Here is a 23,816-nt window from a genome sequence, read left to right on the forward strand (position 1 = left end):
TATCAGACGTGGTCTGCATTTATAGAATTATTACAAAGATAGGGTGGAGGAGTACCTCGGGCCTTGGTAGGGGGGGGACGGAAAACTATCGAGTTGGTGGATTCCTTTTTTTTTTTTTTTTTTTTTTTTCTTTTTTTTTTTTTTTTCTTCTCTCTCTTTCTCTCTTTCTTTCTACTATTTTTCTTTTAAAGCCATAAAATTATGGGGTACAATGACTGTAACAAGATATATGTGAAGTACATTGATGTATTTAACCTCTAAGAAATTAAAAAAAAAAGAAGAAAAAAAAGAAGAAAAAAAAAAAAGAAAAGAACACAGGACACACGACCCCAACACAAACATCCATCACAGTGACTCCAAACACCCCCTCACTGTGATGGAAGGCAACAAAACTTCCACTCTCTTCCCCCCGCGCCCACGGACAGGCAGCTCGACCCCTACCGAGGCGACCGACACGCACAGCCCCCGCAAGGGGATGGAAGGCCCCGCGGCCGAGCCGCACCGGGCACCGAAACGTCCCGCGGCCGAGCCGCACCGGCGATGTTAAGTCCAGCGGCCGAGCCGCGCCGGGCGATGGAAGGCCCCGCGGCCGCTGCTAAGTCCCGCGGCCGAGCCGCACCGGGCACTGAAACGTCCCGCGGCCGAGCCGCGCCGGCGATGTTAAGTCCCGCAGCCAAGCCGCGCCGGGCGATGAAAGGCGCCGCGCCGGGCGCTGAACCGTTCCGCGGCCGAGCCGCACCGGGCGATGGAAGGCCCCGCGGCCGAGCCGCACCGAGCGCTGAACCGTCCCGCAGCCGTACCGGGCGATGGAAGGCCCCACGGCCGAGCTGCGCCCCGGGGAAGAGACCTAATAAAAGAAGGTTCCCCCACCCCCCCGCCCCACCCCCCACACATACAGAGCCAAAAACAGAAACAAAAACCATCCCAACACCGACACAAACAAAACAAAAAAGGAAAAAAGACAAACAGACTGCCAGAGAGCCGCAGCCATTAGTATGGGTGTCAGAGGTTATGGAGAGAAGGCAGGAGAATGGGGTTAGGAAGGCGAGATGGATCAAGTAGGCTTGATGGACAGAATGGACTTTTTCTGCTCATTACCTAATTTTGTGCAACTTGTGGAAATACTGGCCTTCATTATTCAGATACAGATTCAGATTAATTTATTGTTATATACAACAGGTGCTATGAAACTTCTTGTTTGCTTTAGGCTCAGAGTACACAGTCTATATAATAGTGATAGACACAACAATATGAACAAATGCAAAACACCAGAATGATGCAAAGACTATAGTGCAATCTGAAGTAGTGCAAAGTAAATACTCAAATGCAACGGAATAACTGTGATTTCTTATTTTATTTTATATTGTTATTATATATTGTTATATTATTGAATTATATTTTTTAATACAAAATTATATCTCATTATATTATTGACTATTTACTTTAGGACTCTTCTTATCACCATTATCGTCAATAAATTAAACATACGTCTCCTATAATAAACACAGTGCAGCTTCTGGAAATTAACGTTTACCACTTATTTGACATTTTTGACAGATTCAGGTGATCAAAATGAGAATTTGAGAGAAGAATCAGAGAAATGGACAAAATCTCAAATTTTCACACTGATATCTGCAGCATCGATGAACTTTAGCTCCATGGTTTGTTATTCGATTCTTGGACCTTTCTTTCCAAAAGAGGTAATTAACAATTTGATTGGAATTTTAAAAAACATTTTTGAAATCCCTCTTCGTGAATTTTTAGTAAATCCTGAACTTTGAGTTAGTGTCTCAAATATTGTTGCGTGAATAGGCTCAATAGGTTTTACAATATCGGGATATTGTATTGGACTGCTGCCAACTTGCTGAGTTACTCCAGCACTTTGTGTCTTTTTTTAAAATGTGGATCATATAGCCAACCAGTATCAATGAAGATGGGCAGAGGTGGGATGAGGTTTCACAGTTAAATTTCTAATACTTCTTAGCAACAATGAGTTTATTAATGATCATGTGTTATGGATTTGTTCTCTTTTGTACTCTCTTTGCAGGCAGAAAAGAAAGGAGTCAATCCCAGCACCGTTGGAATGATTTTTGGATGTTTTTCCGTATTCAATTTAATATTTTCACTGATCATGGGAAAATATGTAAGTATAATATTAATGTTACATTGAATTGATGCATATTGGGACTCTAGGGAGAAGGTTTCGCAGCCTGAGGTCAAGCACCACCCGACTAAAGAACAGTTTTTTCCACCAGGCTGTCAGGATGCTGAACTCTCTCCCCTCCCTTCCTCCTCTCTCCCCTGCCCCTATTGGACCTGGACTTTAACACCCCACACACATGCACATCCAGCACCAGACACTTAAAAAAATTTTTTTTTTTAACGCATTTGAAGTGACTATATTTTATATTTTATGTTGATTGTTGTTTGCTGTGCCTTTTTAATTTTAACTTAGTTTTATGCACTTTGTTCCTCGGGATTGTGGGAAACGGTATTTCGATTTTCTGTCTGTGTAAACTGGCTGAGGATTGACAATAAAATTGACTTTGACTTTGACATGACTAGGGTTTTTATTTAACTTTTCTTGTGTTCTTTTTATAATATTCTTGTTTGAATGTTAGAATGATGATACTCCTTTACCAAAGTTTTCTCAGTTAGCGAATATCTGCTATTATTTATTTTACTACTCGATCTGTCCATCGAAATAGTTACATTTTAAAGATTGGTGAAGAAAAACAGGAAATTACACCTTATTTCCTTATCACTTTGCTTTATTTCATGCTCTATCATTAAGGAAGCAGTAGGAGTAAATTTTGACAAAACAACAATAAGCTAAAGTCTGAGTCTGAGGAAGGTGGCTCACCTCACAATGTCACCTATTCATTTTCTCAGAGATGCTGCCTGATCTGTTGAGTTACTCCAGCATTTCGTGCCTATCAACAATTAACTAAAGATGGACACAGTGTGGAAGAAATTCATTTAGAGGGAAATTAATGGAAAATGAAAAGCGGAAACTTCGCAGATTTGCTTTGAGATTTTATTGCATGATATCAAGGAGAGATGGCGGCAGTAAACTGGCCACCAGTTCTCTGACTTTGCAGTAGAATTAGCCGACTGTTATACTGTGCAGTAAACAACTTTTGTTTTTTGTTAGATACTACTCGACAAAAATATTCTATCAATTACATGGGTACCAATTATTTCATTAGTCATAGCATACTTTTTGTTTATGTTAATCTTATTCAACCACAAATGGTTAATACAAATCAAACACAATGCAAGGGCATCTTGACATTATTCTTTCTCAACTTTTAGCCATCCCCTCTCCGAGACAATCACAAGCCCCATATTTACAGTAACATTTCTATGCCACTAGCAGTAGGGGGCGCGGGTAGTCTACTGTAACTTCTCATAAGGAAAAAAACCTTCGTTATCACTTCTACTATTTCATGTTTATATTTACCTTCCACCCTTCAATACATTCTCAGACAAGAGGTTATACGTCTAATCTTACTTTGCCGATTCCCACGGACCTCTTCTGTACCTGGTCAACGAGAGATGCTAATTGTCACATCCAAGCACCCTTTCGTTACCTTGTTCAATTCCAATCAAAATGAAGTAAGGAAGGATATTAATTTTTCTTCCACGCACAAAATGCTGGAGTAACTCAGCGGGACAGACAGCATCTCTGGAGAGAAGGAACGGGTGACGTTTTGGGTCGTGACCCTTCTTCAGACTGAGAGTCAATGGAGAGGGAGACACATAAGGAAGGGTGAGATGTGAAAACAAGACATGAAAACAGATGGGGATCAAGGAAAATGTTGAATAGGTCATTGTTAGCTAGGAGAAGGTGACAACAAAGCATACAGAGATCAAATGTAATCGGGGGGACAGACAGACTGGTCGGAGAACTGGGAAAAGGGAGGGAAACTGAAACCTATTTAATCCCATGAGGGTCATTGACCCAGAAAGTATGGGAAATGGTCATATGAAGAGTTTCACTGAATCTTTAGATGAGTTTGTAATTTAAGTATTTTTTAAAAAGTGTTTGCTACAGATGCTGCATCTCCTGCATCACTCGGGTTCAATACAGCAGTATAGAACACATGTAGCCACAAAGAGCAGGGGCAGCGAGTCAGGCAGCATCCCTGGAGAACATGCAGAGGTGATGGTTCAGGTTTGCCTTCGTTGGCAACGCAATTGTGGCCCATAACATTTTCTCTGTCTCAGTAGCAAGTGACTGAGGTATATCCCTCAGGCAATGGCAGACCAACCTGCCCTAGAATCAAAGCACAAACTTGTTGTTGGTTCATCATGCAAGAAGGTGACCCTGTATACAACATCTATATCAGGGGTGGCCAAACTTGCTTAATGTAATAGCCACATACGATAAAGTTCAGATGTTTGAGAGCCGCAAGACATGAACAAAATTTACACATACGTTTTTATTGTTACAAAAATGTTATATAAATATTAAGAAATGCATGTATGCAATAATATTTATTCATGTATGCAGTTTTTTAAACTGTTAATTTGTATTAGTTTCAGTAATCACAAAGTACACGTATATACCAAATGTTTTCAAAATCTTGACTGATGATTGTTTTAACTATATTGAGCGTATTTAATACGGTAATGAACTACGGGAACTTCTAAGAAAAATGTGCGAATTTGCATTTCAGTAACATAAAATGAGACTGCCAAAACTAAAAAAGGAAAACATTATATTTTCTGAACTGTCGGTGGGTCTTCCCATTTACGCGTATGAAATTGACAATTTCAAGGACAGATTTCATTACATCATACTTGAAGTATCTGGCTGCCAGGTGTTCACGATGAATAATGCAATATTTTTTCTTATTTACCTTTTATATTAACTGTGATGAAAAAAGGAGCTCAGCCAAAATATTTCCACGAGCCGCATATTAAAGGTCAAAGAGCCGCATGTAGCTCGCGAGCCGCAGTTTGGCCACCCCTGGTCTATATCATCCTCTATGAGCATGCAACAGATGCTGTTTGGTGTTCCTATTTCTTCCTCCTTATTCTACTACTCTATCATGGGTACAGTGCCCCATTAGGGAAAGTTGGACCATTATCTTCAGCAGCAATTGCAGAGACTTGCATCTTCAAGCAACAAGCCCTATCCCGTGATGATCAATCTCAGCAGCGGTTCTGGGTCTGGCTGACGGGGGCATCCAATTTAGTTTAGTTTAGAGATGGAATGTGGAAACAGGCCCTTTGGCCCACGGAGTCCAGGCTGACCATTGATCACCCGTACACTCGTTCTCACATACACACCAGGGACAAGTTAAAGAAGCCAATTAACCTAGATGGCCTCTAGGTTAATGCTGCACATCTTTTGGAGTGTGGGAGCAAACCGGAGCACCCGGAGAAAACACACACAATCACAGGGAGAACATACAAACTCAATATAGAAGGCACCTGTAGACAGAAGATAGACACGAAATGCTGGAGCAACTCAGCGGGACAGGCAGCATCTCTGGAGAGAAGGAATGGGTGACGCGCTGTAGGCAGCACTGTGCCATCCAAAGGGGAGTGCAGTTCAGGCAAACCACAATATAACACCAATATCTATACTGTTTACAGTGTCAATCAGATACAGGGGTCCAGGGGGAACAGTAAAGCTGTAACCTGACTGTTGCCTGCTAAGATGCACTTGATAGTCCAGACGTTTATGAAACTGTATTAATTTATATCAGTGATGTTTTAAAGCAGACTATTCACCTGTAATTAAATTATCCAGCCTGAGAAATATACGCAGAGGGAATGATTTTTTTTAAAAATTGGTTAAAAGTCAGTGGATTTCTATTTTTGTGGGCATTTAACTGATGAGGATGAACATTAAACATATAGGTGGCACAGTGGTACAGTTGCTGCCTTACAGCTCCAGAGTCCCGGGTTCGATCCTGAGTATGGGTGCTGTCTGTATGGAGTTTGTACGTTCTCCCCATGACCTGTATGAGTTTTCTCCGGTGCTCCGGTTTCCTCCCTTGTTCCAAAGATGTACAGGTTTGTAGATTAATTGGCTTTGGTAAAAAATTGTAAATTGTCCTGCGTGTGTGTAGGATAGTGCTAGTGTGCGGGGATCGCTTGCCGGCGTGGACTCGGTGAGTCGAAGGGCCTGTTTCCGTGCTGTATCTCTAAACTAAACTAAAGCTACGCTGATATATTAATACTTGTGCATTAAACATGAATTGGTAGGCTTTTGTTTAGTTGACCATTTGAGTGACCAGCTAACTTGTTTTATTCCCCCAGATTGTGCAAATTGGTGCAAAGTTTATGTTTGTAGTTGGCATGCTTATCTCTGGTTGCAGCACTATTCTTTTTGGGTGAGTTACTTTCTTTACTATCCATGCTGTTTAGGTTGCATCTTTGGGAGTCGGATTGTGTGGAACTATTTGTAAAACAAATTTTAAAACATTAGCATTTTTCAATAAATGACCAGATGGGAGGGAGATTCAATGAAATTATAAACATTGATATGCCGGATTATATCATTTTGAAATTGAAGTACCGGCATTAGACCCGGATGGTGTTTTCCCAGGGATGATTGAGTTAACATATGATGAGCGGTAGATGGCACTGGGCCTGTACTTGCTGGAGTTTAGAAAGATGAAGGAGGACCTCATGAAACTTACCAAATAGTGAAAGGCCTGGATAGAGTGGATCTGGAGAGGATCATTCCAATAGGGAGAGTCTAGGACCAGAGGACACGGCCTCGGAATGAAAGGACAAACCATAAGAAAGGACACGAGCGGGAATTTCTTTCGTCCGAGGGTAGTGAATCTGTAGGAATTCATTGCCAGGTCATTGGGTATTTTTAAAATGGAGATTGACTGGTTCTTGATTAGTGCGGGTGTCAGAGGTTACAAGGAGAAGGCAGCAGAATGGGGTTGAGAGGGAAAGATAGATCAGCCCTGATTGAATGGCAGAGTAGACTCAATGGGCCAAATGACCTAATTCTGCTCCTATGACTAATTAACTTATTTATTCCGTAATGTATCTGCATTCCAGCACATTAAATCACTACCTCACAACGTCAGGGATCTGTGTTCGGTTCTGACATCAGGTGCTGGCCGCGTGGAGTTTGCATTTCCTTGCTGTGACCACATTGGTTTCCTTCCACATCCCAAATATGTGTACGTTGGTTGGTGAATTTGCCATTGTAAATTGTCTCTGGTGTGTAGGCGAGTGGTAGGATCTAGAGGGGGTTGATGAGAATGTGAGGAGAATAAAAAATGAAATTAATGTATCATTATTGTAAATGGGTAGTTGATAGTCGATGAGGACTCGGTTGAAGGGCCTGGTTCCATCATGTATGATTGTGTGACTCTCGGATTTAGTATAGAATCAGCCCCATTCTACGCGCCCCCATCACTCTTTCCCAACTCTGAAACGTTGAATTGAGTCTCCATCGCCAGCCTGGCTTTGATCAACCCCTTGAGTTCTGACCGCCACCTCTCCATTGATATTCCCAGTCACCCTAAACTCAACCTCCTGATCACGGTCTCGACATGATCCCTGATCACAAACTCTTAGCTCTCAAGGATCTGTTGCATTTTCGCTCCCCTAAGTCATCAATTCTCTTCCTAAGAAAGATACAAAGTGCTGGAGTAACTTAGCGGGTCAGACAGCATCCCTGGAAAACATGGATAAATGACATTTTGGGTCAGGACCCTTCTTCAGTCTGAAGTTGGGTCCCGACCTGAAACGCCACCTATCCATGTTCTCCAGGATTGCTGCGTGACCCACTGAGTTACTTGCTTCATGATGTGAACTGTAGAATTACACCTGAAACCAAAGGGAATTGGTTGATGTGCATGAAGTAAATCTTTAAGACTGTATATAAAGAGAGCTAAAGTGAATAGGTTTAAGGTGAAGGGAAAAAAGATTTAATAGGATCTGAGGGGTAACTTTATTGCTCAAAGGCTGCCAGAGGAGTTAGTTGAGGCTGGGACTATCCTAACATTTAAGTAACAGCAGTGTTGCAGTGCTAATTTTTTAGATGCTGGAGCTGTCATTGGTGCCGGAGTGGCCATTGTTAAAATTCCCCGCTGTTTATTTTGGCTTTTTTTTACAGAGGTGCTGGAGTGGCGGTCTGGTGAGCTCCGGCAGCACTACACCCCTGAGTAACAGTTAGACAGGTACATGGATAGGATAGGTTTGGAGGGATATCGGCCGTATGCAGGCAGGTGGGACTAGTGTAGCTGGGACATGTTGGTTACTGTGGGCAAGTTGGGCACAGTATCACACTGTATCACTCTATGACTATGAATGCAGTGTAAGTGTTTGCAGTGCTTACCTGCCAAATAACATGGAAAAAATATAGCATTCCTTTCTTGATCCCAGTTTTTTTATTTCCCTTTTCAGCATATTGAATTTAGCCCCAGATGGACCCATATTTATCTCTTTGTGTTTCATCGTGAGATCAATAGATGCAATCGGTTTTGCTGCAAGCTCAACTGCATCATTCTCAATTCTTGGCGCAACGTTTCCAAATAACGTGGCTACAGTGATGGTAATAACAGATTTAATGGCAATCCTAAAGTGATGATTATACATTGTTACAGAAGGGAACATTTGGTCATGAAAATATTATGCATTGTGCACATATTAACTTATTCTATGAAACTGCTTCCAAGATTTCAATCAGTCCTTTAATTTTTAACTTGTTTGCCTTTTCTGGTGCACCTATTCTTGCTCCTCGTTATACTTTCCCGAACCGTATTGTGCAGATTCAGCTCTGTGGTTATTCTCAGCCATCTATAGGAGTTCCTCTAACTACCTAGACATGTTCGGGCTAAGAATGTGAGGAATATCTGCTTATTCTTTACCATTTATCGAGTAATTTTGCGTGGTATATTGGCGCACATAGTGGACCCACAAAGGGCGACGCAGTGACTACGGGTGCTGTCTGCACGGAGTTTGTACGTTCTCCCCGTGACCGCGTGGGTTTTCTTTGAGATCCTTGGTCTCCTCCCACACTCCAAAGACATACAGATTTATCGGGGTTAATTGGCTTGGTAAATGTAAAAATTGTTCCTAGTGTGTGTAGGATAGTGTAAGATGCAGGGATCGCTGGTTGGCATGGACCTGGTGGGGCAAAGGGCCTGTTTTCACGCTATGTCTCTAAACTAAACGAAATGAAACCACTTTCCCATAGCTGAAGTGACCCAGGTTCAATTGTAGTCTCACTCTGGGTGTGGAGTTTGTACATTCTCCTTTGGCTGCATGGGTTTTCTCTGCGTGCTCCAATTTCATCTCAAATTCCCAAGACTTGCGGGTTCATAAGTTAATTGGCAACTGTAGTTGTCCGTTGGGTGAGGTGAGTGGTAGAATCTGCAGGGAGGTGATGAGAATGAGGGGGGGATGTAAATAGTGGCCCGAATAGTGTCTCATATTGTGAAATGCCTGGATAGATTGGATGGTGCAGAAGATATTTCTTCTAGTGGGAGCGTCTAGGACCAGAGAGCATAGCCTCAGAATTAAAGGATGTTCCTTTAGGAAGGAGATGAGGAGGAATTTCATTGGTCAGAGGGTGGTGAATTTCTGGAATGAGAGTAATTGGGTGGTTGATGGTCAGTGTGGACTCTGTGGTGAAAGAGTCTGATCACATGTTGTATATATCTCTATGACCGTGTGAATCAACAATTTTACAATCAGCTTACCTAGAAGTGGATATCAGGGAAAGACAGAATAAGACTTCATGGCAATAATCACATAACCAGCGAACTTGTTTAGTTTAGAGATACAGCACGGAAACAGGCCCTTCGGCCCACCGGGTCCGTGCCGACCAGCGATCCCCGCACACTAACACTAACCTACACAAGGGACAATTTTTACATTTACCAAGCCAATTAACCTACAAACCTGCACGTCTTTGGAGTGTGGGAGGAAACCGAAGATCTCGGAGAAAACCCACGCAGGTCAAGGGGGAGAACGTGCAAACTCCGTACAGACAGCACCCGTAGTTGGGATCGAACCCGGGTCTCCGGCGCTGACATTCGCTGTCAGGCAGCAACTCTATCGCTGCGCCACCGCCACATTGTTCTCAGTGAATGAATCACACCTGTATGAGATACCAAGGCTAGTGGACAGTATCTTGCCATTTGGAAGGAGAACATAGAAAACTGGAAAGTAAAGTCCCGTTGAATGAGTTTTTGTTGATCTGTTGTTTTAAATCATTTTTATATTTCTAGAAATTAAAGCCGCAGTAACTCAATCTCCAAACTGTCTTTTTTTTCTCTCAGGGATCTCTGGAGATATTCAGTGGACTTGGCCTAACATTGGGTCCACCTATTGGAGGCTACTTGTATCAACTATTCGGATATCAAGTTCCTTTTATTTTGCTAGGATGTGTAGTTCTATTAATGATACCTTTGAACATGTGCATTTTACCAAGATGTGGTAAGCCTCTGCTTCTAAACTTTTTTTTTTTTTAGCTTTCTTTTTGAGTCTTGGGGGCTAGTGCTTAGTTTAGAGATAAAGCATGTAAACAAGCCCTTCGGCCCACTGAGTCCGAGCCAACCAACGATCAACCTTGCATTAGTTCTATGTTATCCCAGCTTTGCATCCTCCACACTAGCAGCAATTTACAGAATCCAATTGGCTTGAAAACCAACAAATCTTTCGAATGTGGGAGGAAACCAGAGCACCTGGAGAAAACCCACGCGGTCACAGGGAGAATGTGCAAAGTCCACACAGAGAGCACCCATGGTCAGGATCGAACCCGGGTCTCTGGTGCTGTGAGGCAACAACTCTACCATTGCACCACTATATTGCACTTAGGAACCAGCTGCTTTACTATAGGCGACGAAAGAGTACATTTGCAGAAAAGTTGGAGGGGAGAAGTTTCAGACGCAGGATCAATGAACCAAATGGAGGAAAAATAGAACTAACATGTTGGCAAGTATAGGCGGTCCCCGAGTTACATATGGTTTTTCAGTCAGAGAGTTGTAAATCTGTGGAATTCACTGCCTCAGAAGGCAATGGAGGCCAATTCTCTGAATGCATTCAAGAGAGAGCTAGATACAGCTCTTAAGGATAGCGGAGTCAGGGGGTATGGGGAGAAGGCAGGAACAGGGTACTGATTGAGAATAATCAGCCATGATCACATTGAATGATGGTGCTGGCTTGGGGGGCCGAATGGCCTACTCCTGCACCTATTGTCTATTGTCTATTCCTAAGAACGATCCGTCAGCTGATTTCTCTGTAAATCAGAAACATCCACTTTCTATAATAACCTATATACACTTGCATTAGTTACTTTGTTACTTTGAATAATCTCCATAACTCTACCCATAATTAAACTAATGGGATATATCCAATCATTAACTAATATCATGAAACATTTTATTATTCTCATTATTATCTTGTAAAATGCTTTAAAACTTTATGGGAGAATTTGCGTAAAGTATTTTGGTAAGTCAGGTCATTTGTAGCCCATATATAGATCTGTTTTTGATCATCAGCAGATAATGGGGGTAGTTTCAAATTTCTACACCTGGGCCTTTACTCGCTGGAGTTTAGAAGAATGAGGAGGGACCTCATTGAAACATATAGAATAGTGAAAGGCTTGGATAGAGTGGATGTGGAGAGGATGTTTCCATTTGTGGGAGAGTTTAGAACTAGAGGTCATAGCCTCAGAATTAAAGGACGTTCTTTTAGGAAGGTGATGAGGAGAAATTCTTTAGTCAGAGTGTGGTGAATCTGTGGAATTCTTTGCCACAGAAGGCTGTGGAGGCCAAGTCAGTGGATATTTTTAAGGCAGAGATAGATAGATTTTTGATTAGTACAGGTGTCAGAGGTTATGGGGAGAAGGCAGGAGAAAGGGCTTGGGAGGGGGAGATAGATCAGCCATCATTGAATGGTGGAGTAGACTTGATGGGCCGAATGGTCTAATTCTCCTATTCCTTGTGACATTTAATTTTCCTTCAAATTTCTGCCCTAATCATGTTACACATGTTTAAACAGACATTTCCGAAGAAAATTTATGTTCATAAATTCAAAAGTTATAGGTGCAGAATTAGGCCATTCGGCCCATCAAGTCTACTTGTACAAACTCTACTTGTAACAAAGTACAAATGCTGTAACTTTCAAGGATGGACGTGATCTAATAATGTAGCCGGTGTTCTTGCTTTTCAGATGGCGTTGCCAGTAGTGGCAGTTTCTGGCAGCTGTTGTTAATCCCTAAAGTTACTTTAATGTGCCTGGTCATCTTTTCCATAAGTTCATGTATTGCATTCCTGGATCCCACCATATCCTTGTTTGTTATTGATAAGGTACTTTTTTTCTTAATTCCTCTGTGATACATTCCTTCTATTTCCTTTTATGTTGTGAGGTATGATGAACGAACTAGTTCCGCTTTTTTTTTTAAAAAAAGCTAAACTGATTTGTCTGGGTAGAAACAAACCATTCTCAATTTTAGATGTTGTTTGTGAATTAAATGACAAGGTGAATTTAATGTGAAACTTTTCAAACTGTGTCTCTGGTTTCTTTTAAAAGGATAAAAAAACAAGTTGCTGTAAACAGTTTGGCACAACTGTTGAGGATTTGTGGTTAAATAAAAATTAAAAGGTTAAAGGGTTAAAAAAAAACCACAATAAAACGGGTGGCTCAGCGGTGCAACGATAGAGTTGTTGCCTTACAGCGCCAGATACCCGGGTTCAATCCTGTCTACGGATGCTGTTTGGATGGAGTTTGCATGTTCTCCCTGTTACCACGTGGGCTTTCTCTGGGTTCTCCGGTTTTCTCCCACATTCCGAAGACGTGCGGGTTTATAGGTTAATTGGATTCTGTAAATTGCCCCAAGTGTGCAGGATAGAACTAGTGTACGTTCTGCCGTTGGTCGGTGCAGGCGCGGTGGGCTGAGGAGCCTATTTCCACGCTGTATCTAAACAAAAGTAAACTAAGCTAAAAAGGAAGTTGCACATTAAAATTAGAGTAAAACTATTAAGAAGTGGAACAATAATTAGTTTTTCTCACAATGGTTGAGTGGAAAATCTGCCCTCTTTCAAAAGATTGGGATGTTCAGTGAATATTGCACCGGACAGTTCCAAGATTTTTGCATCAGAAGCAAGAAGCAGCATTACCATTGACTTTTATAAACTCTGCACATTCCTGGTTTTCACATTATGGAAAGGATAAAGAGGTAATAGTGAAATTATGAAGGACTCCCAAGAATGATAGCTGTACTAAGATGGTACAATTAAACAGGATGGAGAGAAATGAGGAGGCTTGTAATGACTGTAGTAGCGAACCTTAAATGATATGACAAAATAATTATGGAGAATGTGGCTCTCTGTGATGAATCTAAAATTAAACGTCAGTTGGCCATTAATAAATATTGATGAATCCTTGGGAAATGGCTTTATTTGGTGAGACTAAAGAACTCGCTATTAGGTGTAGCAGAGATATATTTAATAAGATGCAGGATACATACTTGAGAAAGAAAGGAAATTAGTAATGTGGCACCTGTAGTTAGATAAAGTGAGATTGTTAGATTTTTAGATATTAAGTTTCTTGGGCGATATGGGATTAGCACAGGAAAGTGACATTGAGGTAAAGTATTAGCTGTGATCTTTTGAACAGCAGAGTGAGCAGGAGGGGGAAACCAGCATGCATCTGCTTCAGTGTCTTGTGTACTTGTGACTGTGTGGATCATACATCATTTAGAGTCAAAGAAACGGGTTGTTCGGCCCACCGAGTCCACAATTTACCAACAGCCATCTATATATTCAAACTCTCGTTTGTTTGTTTGTTTGTTTGTTCCTGAACTACAGCCAAAACGGGACACGGTAGCACGACAATTTTAGGCCCACCTTACTCACCGTCGTCCCTTTGGTGCTAATGGAAAAAAAATCATTGAAATTGGTGTTATATTTTTTAAGTTAATCACATTTTAAAGTTTAAATCTGTCTCCCAGGGAGGGAGGGAGGGGGGGAGGAGGGAGGATAAGGGGAGGTTGAGGGGGATGGAGTGGGGGGGGGGGGAGGGGAGGGGTGGAGGGAGTGAAGGGGAGGAGGGAGAGGGAAGAAGGGGGGAGGGGAATGGGGGAGGAGAGGGTTCTGCACCAATGCAGGAGAGGTTTGGGCACAATGGGTCCACTTGGTCTAGTTTACTCTAATCATGCATGAATCCCATGTTGTTCTCCCCACATTCCCTTCTCTCCCCTACTTCTCCCCCGAATCTGGCATTCATAGAACATAGGAAAGCGCAGCACAGGAACCCACAATGCCCGTGCTGAACAAAATGCAAAGATAATCTAAACACGCAATGCTCTCGTAATCTTTTCTGAATTAAAGGAGGTGCCGGACCATCAGTTGCTGAGAAATCAGTAGTGGACCTGTACCAGATAAAAGGCCTTTTAATTACTTAAGAGTGACATAGTTTTTAACTTGTTTAAAGTGGCTTATTTTTTAAAATACACATAGTTAAATATGCAACGCCACATATGATTTATGCAACGTTGACTGTAAAATGCTTCTTAAATTTTCCAGTTTAAATTGAAGCCTGGATCTGTGGGACTAGTGTTCCTGGGACATGCATTGGCCTATGCTCTATCCTCTCCACTTCTTGGATTGCTGTCTGACAAAATACCAGTAAGTATTGGCTTTGGCTTATTTCATTGTAAAGATTTTATTTCACAATACAGATCTTTTTGCCTGTAGTGATAAACTTCCCTTTTTTTATTCAACTGATTTTTGTTAGTGTTCAAGAAAATCTAACATACTGGTTATAGAAATAAAAATGTAAATGTCATAACTTCAGTTCATGATTGCAGATGTTTTTTTTAAAAAGCTGCAGCCGTTGACCTATGCCTGTCTTTGACAGTAAGCTATGTTTTGGAAGTTTGCAAGATTTGTTCAGGTATTCCTGGATGTTCAGGTTGTGCATTTTGAAATGGCCTGCTTGTTCGGGTCCTGCCACAGGCAAATTTGTTCACAAGCAACAAACTCTAAATCATTGGAAAGTTCCCTCTTGCCTGCCTTCAGCTGTAAGCTTTATGACTCCTCTAAGCTTTCCAGTGTAACTGGAGTGAAGATGTGCTTTTTTGCCATCTCATTGCAATTGATGACCTTAGGGTTACTTTTTAAAAATTAAAAGATAGTACCTTTCATGACTCAGAATGTATTGAAGTTTTACATGGCTAACACCGTACTTTACAAGTGTAGTCACTGTTGTACCACCCACGACATTTAGAGTATAGAAAATATTATATACTTGATTCAAGGTCTTCATAAGTCCATAAGTGATAGGAGCAGAATTAGTCCATTCGGCCCATCAAGACCGCTCTGCCAATCATAAGATTATAAGATCATAAGTGATAGGAACAGAATTAGACCATTCGGCCCATCAGGAGTCTACTCCGCCATTCAATCATAATAATAATAATAATAATAAACATTTATTTTTTATAGCGCTTTTCCAGATGCTCAAAGACGCTTTACAAAAACAGTCAAGACATAAAAACAAACAAACGAACTGTCCTGACGGAGAAGCGGCGAACAAATAGCGCCAGCGTCCTCTCACGTCAGGGTCCGGCAGTAAACAATAACGAAAACAAGACACACAATTACAATTTTTAACACAAACAGCCATCACAGTGATTGCTCCAGGCACACCCTCACTGTGATGGAAGGCAAAGAAAAGTCTTATCTCCTCCTCATTCTTCTCCCGTGGTGCCACGAGGCGATCGAGGCTCCCGACTTTTGAAGCCCCCACCGGGCGATGGAATGTCCCAGGGTCGAGCCGAGCAGGCCGATGAAGGTCCTGAGCCCCCACCGGGCGATGGAAGGTGCCGCGGCCAGGCCACACAGGGCGATGAAGGGCCTGCGAGCGGGTCAATCAAACCTCGCGCTTCGGGGCGGTCGAAGCTGCTACGGCTGGAGCTCCCGAAAGCCGGTCGCCAGCCAGGGACCTGCGAACTCCCGATGTTGCGGTCTACAGGGCCCGCGGCCGAAGCCTCCGAGATGGTAAGTCCAGGCCCTGCGACCGGAGTCTTCAAGGTCGATCCCAGCTGGAGGCCGCCGACTCCACAGTGTTAGGCCGTAGCGCAAACGGAGATACGACACGGTAAAGGTCGCATCTCCGTTGAGGAGGAGATTAGAAAAAAAGGTTTCCCCCACCACCCCCCACCACCCCCCACATATACAGAGTTAAAAATAAATCAAAAGAAACATTTAAACGATAACAAAGACAAAAACAAAAAGAAAGACAGAGAGACTGCCGGTGAGCCGCAGCTGCAGAACACAGCCACGCCCCCTCGTGACTGATCTATCTGTCCCTCTCAACCCCATTCTCCTGCCTTCTCCCCATAACTTCTGACCAAGATTCTATCCATCTCTGCCTTAAAAATATCCATCGACTTGGCCTCCTTGAGCCTAAAGTAAAGTATATTAGCCGAGTTAATGACTGTGCTGATGAATGGGAGGGAATGAAGTAGGATGCGGAGACCTTATGAAGCAGCTAAAAATAATTTTAAAAAGTCAAACTCCTGGAATTTCTGAAACCTTGAATCTAAAACACAAATAACGTGAAACATTTCCTGTAATTCAGCATCTGTAAAGAAATATGTTAATATTTTTATTGAAAGGTATTTTTAAATTATTTTCTGCTGGGTGGCGCGACACCAAAGTGTTTTTAATATTGATTCATTGTAAAGGATTGATTATTTCTCTGGTATGTCCTTTTCTGACAAAACGGCTTAAATCTGCTTGTGCTATTTAACATTCTGCATATTAGGCTGATCTCAGACACCAAACATGGAGCACAAAAACGTAAATAATCTCGAAAAAAGATTCAATGTGCTGGAATGACTCAGCAAGTCAGACAGCATCTCTGTAGGGAGATGTGATGTTTTGGGTTGCGACTCTTCTTAAGACACGTTCTCCTGACCTGTCCACATTCCCCAGAGATGCTGCCTGTCCTGCTAAATTTCTCCAACACTTTGTCTTTATTTTTGTATAAACCAGCATCTGCAGTTCCTTGTACCTCAAATAATCTCACTTTGATTTACTGAACCATTTCCCACCCAGCAGCAGTACTGTTGGCAACTGCTTTAGAATTGTTTCCTAATGGCTTTGCCCCTCTAGTTGACCTAGGAATTGTTGTACTTCGTGGTCCGGTACTTGTTGTACCTTTCTTGTGACTCTGGAAGGACCACGAGTACACATGTTTAAGATGTTATCATGGTGGAGCTTAACTCCAGGCTGTTTATTCCAAGGCCGCCTGGATCCAGAGTGACCGCCTAATCACACCAATCCCTTATATACACAGGCATACAAAGTAGTCCTTGGATACACAAAGTAGTCCCAGCAATATCACAACATCCCCCTTGTCTTATATATTACAACATCCCCCTTGTCTTATATAAAATGGTTTTCTTTACCATTCGAGGGCTAAAATATATTTAACAAACATAAACAAACACCATTGCTTTTTGCAAACAATACCAATAAGACAACTAACACAATTGCTTTTTTCGCCATCATGGTGGTCACTCCTCTGCGGAATTTCACTCATCGGCGGGTGGTCACTCATCTCCGTGTGGTCACTCATCTCCGGGTGGTCACTCACTCCGTGTGGTCACTCATCTCCGTGTGGTCACTCATCTCCGGGTGGTCACTCACTCCGGGTGGTCACTCACTCCGTGTGGTCACTCCACAGATATATACATTTATACAAAAGCATCAAATATAATACATTAAGCTTTCAGTACACAGATCACTACACAGGTCATTAAACACAAAATATTCATTTTGTTCCATATCTTCCCCTCAAGAAAACGTGCTGTGTAGATCAAACGTAGTGTAGGCTCTAGATGCTCCACCACCATGATTTGCCTGCCACTGCTGGCCTCCCACTGCTGGGCTGGCACAGCTGGGCTCCCACTGCTGGGTTGGCACTGCTGGGCTCCCACTGCTGGGCTCCCACTACTGGGTTGGCACTGCTGGGCTCCCACTGCTGGGCTGGCACTGCTGGACTCCCACTGCTGGGCTGGCACTGCTGGGCTCCCACTGCTGGGCTGGCACTGCTGGGCTGGCACTGCTGGGCTCCCACTGCTGGGCTGGCACTGCTGGGCTGGCACTGCTGGGCTCCCACTGTTGGGCTGGCACTGCTGGGCTCCCACTGCTGGGCTCTCACTGCTGGGCTGGCACTGCTGGGCTGGCACCGCTGTAATCGCGGTGCGCTGGCCCCGCCCACAAGTGCTCCCCGGCAGCTGCCGTTCAACTTTTCGAACGCGCTGCCGCTGGCCCCGCCCACAGGTGCTCCCCGGCTCCGCCCACAGGTGCTCCCGGCAGCTGCCGCTCAAATTTGAACGCGCTGCCGCTGCCTCGGGCCCAGGGCCGTCCCGACTCTACGGTCGACGCACCTGGGTAAGTACGCAGTGCCTCGGCCTTACCGGCCGCTGCACCTCCTCGGGTGGTCGGTCCCTCCGGTCGCCGCACACCTCCGTGGGTGTCGGTCTCCTCCGGGGCTCTCCCGGTTTCCGCACACCTCCGTGGGTGTCGGTCTCCTCCAGGGCTCTCCCGGTCGCCGCACACCTCCGTGGGTGTCAGCCTCCCCCGGTCGCCGCACACCTCCGTGGGTGTCGGTCTTACCGGTCGCCGCACACCTCCGTGGGTGTCGGTCTTCCCCGGTCACCGCACACCTCCGTGGGTGTCGGGTCTCCCGGTCGCCGCACACCTCCGTGGGTGTCGGTCTTCCCCGGTCACCGCACACCTCCGTGGGTGTCGGTCTTTCCCGGTCACCGCACACCTCCGTGGGTGTCGGGTCTCCCGGTCTCCTCCGGTTGCCGCACACCTCCATGGGTGTCGGTCTTCCCCGGTCACCGCACATCTCCGTGTGTGTCGGGTCTCCCGGTCTTCCTCGGTCACCGCACACCTCCGTGGGTGTCGGGTCTCCCGGTCTTCCCCTGTTGCCGCACACCTCCATGGGTGTCGGTCTTCCCCGGTCACCGCACATCTCCGTGTGTGTCGGGTCTCCCGGTCTTCCGCTGTTGCCGCACACCTCCATGGGTGTCGGTCTTCCCCGGTCACCGCACATCTCCGTGTGTGTCGGGTCTCCCGGTCTTCCCCCGCGAAACAGTCGCAGGCTTCTAATCTCGGGCCTACACAGGTGCTGGGGCGCGACGTGGGCCTACACGCACCGCCCCCAGCAGCTTGCAGCGTCACGTCGGCAACTCGGCGCCGACTACTGAGCAGGTAACTATACCAACTCACACTGGCCCTGTCGGGATGCACTCCAAACGTCCCGTACCGAGCTGGAAACTTTTCCTTTGTTTTGTTTCCCTTCAGGGCTTTTTTTTTCTTCTTTTTAACCTTTTCTGCTCGGGCATGCTTCATTCCCTCCCTAGGCGAAACACCAAGCCGCTGCCACCATGTTGTACTTCGTGGTCCGGTACTTGTTGTACCTTTGTTGTGACTCTGGAAGGACCACGAGTACACATGTTTAAGATGTTATCATGGTGGAGCTTAACTCCAGGCTGTTTATTCCAAGGCCGCCTGGATCCAGAGTGACAGCCTAATCACACCAATCCCTTATATACACAGGCATACAAAGTAGTCCTTGGATACACAAAGTAGTCCCAGCAATATCACAACATCCCCCTTGTCTTATATAATACAACAGGAATGATCTCTTTTGGTGCCTTTAACCCATTAACCTCACGATGTAGTAGTGTAGAAAATTACACCTTACGTTGCACAGTTCATTCAAATTAGTATTGTTGATTTGACAATACAAATTACTTTGTAATGCAGTGATTGAATCCTACTGCTACTTTAATACTTGGACACAAGGAACTACAGATCTTGGTTTATCATAAAAGACACAAAGTGCTGGAGTAACTTAGCTGATCCAGCAGTATCTATGGAGAATATGGATAGGCAACATTTCAGGTCGGGCCCTTTCTTCAGACTGAAGTCTGAAGAAGGACCCTGACCTGAAACATCACCTATGCATGTCCTCCACAGATGTGGCCTGACACTCTGAGTTACTTCAGCAGTTTGTATCTCTGCTACTTTAATACTGTAGCTTTCAATACCGTCACCCAAGCATATATTGAGTTGGGGGATGGTGATTTCCTGAAATTCTAATGATGCAATCTAGAATCCATAACTGGACTTGATGATTCTCATTTTGCTGTGTCTTTTTTTTTCCTTTTCTCCTTTCCCCAAATCCAGAGAATTAGAAAATGGTTAATGCTGTTTGGAAGTTGGCTAATTGCATTGAGTTTCCTGTTGCTGGGTCCAGCACCCTTTTTTCACATTAAGGGGTAGGTATCTTAACAGTTTTGTTTTATTCATTGCACAGTTGGGAATGTATTGCGAGTGGTGAAGCAGTGGCTTTCAGTCTTCGCATTCTATTAAGTTGCCCACTGAAGTTTGTCAAGCCTGTCAGCAGAGATTTCCAGTCACCTGCCACCTGTATGATTCCAGCATGTCAGGAGAGGTGTAAACGGCATCACGGGAGAGAGAATAGTTTTACATAGCCATGAGACTGCGTGAGAAAAAATTAAGTTTCAGGGCCAGGAAGCTCTCTCAGCAAACATCTGACATACTGCATTGTTTAGATTAATAATTAGTCCTGAATCCACAAAATTTTAATTTTCCACCTGACCTTTGAATGAGAATTAGCTCAGGATTATGTCACAATATTGAATGTGAGGGTTGCAACAAACAGACTTAGCAGAGGCAAAACATTATTATTAGCAAAATGAGGATTTCTGTATATAATTTTTAATGTGGAGACTCGTGTGGTATTGTCAGATTTACGTTGCAATAAAGGTGAGCACCAGCAACACACAGTTGGATCGTTGTGCAATGATGTGGAATATAATATCTGAAACAATGGTGGGAGTGGAAGTGGGGGGGGGGGGGAGTTAGCAACAAATTTCAAAATGAAATCAGACAAAAATTTGAAGGGAGAGAAAAAAAACGAGGAACCGTGAGAAAGAGTAAGGGAGTGGATTCATTGGTTAGTTCCCAACCTGAATGAATGATACTTTATTGTCAAATGTATCTAGGCACAGGGAAATTCCTTGTTTGAATACATTACTGTACACAAATATGCAAAGAGTCGCCATGTATAGGGCACTGACAAATATGCCGTATGTCAGGTAGTTTTTCGTGTGTATTCAGATTAGCCAAATAAAGACTTAGTCATAGTCATAGAGTCATACAGTGTGGAAACAGGCCCTTCGGCCCAACTTGCCCACACCGGCCAACATGTCCCAGCTACACTAGTCCCACCTGCCTGCGCTTGGTCCATATCTCTCCAATCTTGTCCTATCCATGTACTTGTCCTAGCCTAACTGTTTCTTAAACGTTGGGATAGTCCCAGTGATAGACTTATTAAACAGTTGTATCATTAAGTACATATCTCATGCATCATGACGTTAGAACCAGATAGACAGGGAGAAATAAAGTTACAGTGCCAATTCATCAAAATAATCTCAAGACCTTTATGGTCTCTCCATTTGTTTACTAAGCTGCTACCAGCAACAATATTTGCCATGGCACTCAAGTGTCATGTTAAGGAACTTTGTGACAGCATCACATTGAAGGAAATAGGCACAAGCTGTTGTGGTAGGCTAGACTAGAGGATTTGGATTTTTTTTAGAAAACAGCAAAAGATGATTAAACATTATAAAAAGGGAAAAGACAGCCTTTGAGAGCAAACTAATGAATAATATTAAAGAGCAAACTTCTATCAGTGTTTAAAAATGAACAGCATAGCTAACTAAGTTTAATTTAGTTTAGACATACAGCACGGAAACAGGCCCTTCAGCCCACCGAGTCCACACCGACCTGTGATAGCGTGCACACTAACTATCCAACATACTCTTGGGACAATTTTACATTTATACCAAGCCAATTAGCCTTCAAACCTGTAGGTCTTTGATGTGTGGGAGGAAACCAGAGATCCCAGCGAAACCCATGCCGGTCACGGGGAGAGCGTACAAACACCTTACAGACAGCACCCATAGTCAGGATCGAACCCAGGTCTCAGTGCCACGACGCCAAGTGGAAACATTTGATTCCATAAAGGAAAAAACTGGGAATGGGAGAAACAGCAAAGATTGTAAATGATTATTTTGGAAGAAGAGGCAAAAGAACATCCTAACAATAATGGGTAATCAGGGAAGGGAGGAACCTAGAATAACAACCCATCATTGGAGAAAAAGTACCAACCAAGCGAATGGGAATGAAAGCTAATTACGTGCCCTGGACCTCTTGTCCTAAATTGTAACTCTTGCAGGATGTTGACTGCAGAGATAATGGATGCATCGGTTGTGTGGAGCATTGAAAGAACCTACTAAGGAATGTAGATAAAAAGTGTGGGAAGGAACTGCAGAAGCTGGCTGGTTTACACCAAAGATAGACACAAAATGCTCGAGTAACTCAGCGGGTCAAGCAGCATCACTGAAGAAAATGACTAGGTGAGGTTTTGGGTCGAATCCCTTCTACAGACTGAGAGTCAGTTCATTTATATTTTGTATCAGGGATCTTTCCTTGGAACTGGGAGAAGAGTATGTCAGTCCTTGGAAATCTCAACTCCAGAGAGCTGAGCAGACAAAATAACGGAATATATTCAAGGCAGAAATTTGAACTGCAAAGTGTCAAACAGTATGGGGAGAAAATGGGAGAATGGTGCTATGGGGAGAGGGCAGGAACGGGGTACTGATTGTGGATGGTCAGCCATGATCACATTGAATAGCAGTGCTGGCTTGAAGGGCCGAATGGCCTACTCCTGCACCTATTGTCTGTTGTACTGAAGACAAGATTGGGTCAGTCTTGATCTAATTGAATGGCAGAGGAGAATGTAGAGGCCGAATATCCTGACAGTTGTGCTCCTATTTCATGCGGTTTGTTCGTTGACCAGAAGGAAAGAACATGGTATTTTAACAGCATTTATAATTCTCTGCCTATGCTAGCAGTAATTTGGGTTTGGAGTGTGACAACAACTGGTTCAATGAATATCTTTCTAATGATTTATCTTGTTTCTTTTGCTTGCAGCCAGTTGTGGTTGTTTATTTCAATGCTGGTGTTAACTGGATTTTCACTTAGTTTGTGTGGCATCCCCCTTTTTCCAGAAGTCATCACCTGTGTTTAGTAAGTATTAACATAATTCTTTATATTTGTCTGCTAAGGAGAGTTGTGTATATTGGTCTTTGTGAAGGCATGAGCTCACAGCAGATCCATATGCCTTTATCTAAATCTTTTACACCAGTTTCATAATTGTTTAATATAATTGTTCTGAAATGATAGGCGGAGAATTGTAATGGTTCCATACGGACTTTGTTTCAAGTTCTCACTGGACTTTCTTTATAGGAAATTAGAAATAAGCAGAAATTAAGATTAAGATTTTGCTACTTGTTCCAACTATGGCCCTAAAATTGCATGTTTTAATCTGACTAAATGGTCTGATTATGATTCATGAGATTTTGCCACATCCAAAATTCAGTGTATAATTTTCCATAAAGAAAATTGCCTTCCCTTTTAAAGTTGTGGCTGTATATTAAATTGTCTATTGCAGTTCTCCACTCCAATATCCATGCTGTGGTAAATCCTTAGGTTTAAAGTCAGCATTAAATGTTTTTACCGAAGATAGACACAAAAAGCTGGTTTAACTCAGCGGGACAGGCAGCATCTCAGGAGAAAAGGAATGGGTGACGTTTCGGGTTGAGACCCTTCTTCAGACTAATGTGTAGGAAGGAACTGCAGATGCTGGTATAAACCGAAGATAGACACAAAAAGCTGGAGTAACTCAGCAGGTCAGGCAGCATCCCT

General features: G+C 43.4%; 1 protein-coding gene across 3 annotated transcripts in view; it reads left to right on the plus strand.

Moving 5' to 3' along the window:
• The window catches only part of slc18b1 (solute carrier family 18 member B1), a 46,206-nt gene that overhangs the window by 16,584 nt on the left and 5,806 nt on the right, over positions 1-23,816 (plus strand). For all 3 annotated transcript variants that reach the window (XM_078400224.1, XM_078400223.1, XM_078400222.1), the window contains 9 exons: positions 1,558-1,700; positions 2,048-2,143; positions 6,277-6,350; positions 8,392-8,539; positions 10,272-10,428; positions 12,166-12,302; positions 14,520-14,621; positions 20,208-20,299; positions 23,043-23,138. In XM_078400224.1, the coding sequence (XP_078256350.1) occupies positions 1,558-1,700; positions 2,048-2,143; positions 6,277-6,350; positions 8,392-8,539; positions 10,272-10,428; positions 12,166-12,302; positions 14,520-14,621; positions 20,208-20,299; positions 23,043-23,138 (1,045 nt within the window). The remainder of the gene's footprint in view (positions 1-1,557; positions 1,701-2,047; positions 2,144-6,276; positions 6,351-8,391; positions 8,540-10,271; positions 10,429-12,165; positions 12,303-14,519; positions 14,622-20,207; positions 20,300-23,042; positions 23,139-23,816) is intronic.

Source organism: Rhinoraja longicauda, chromosome 5, assembly GCF_053455715.1.
Source record: "Rhinoraja longicauda isolate Sanriku21f chromosome 5, sRhiLon1.1, whole genome shotgun sequence".
Taxonomy (NCBI): Eukaryota; Metazoa; Chordata; class Chondrichthyes; order Rajiformes; family Arhynchobatidae; genus Rhinoraja; species Rhinoraja longicauda.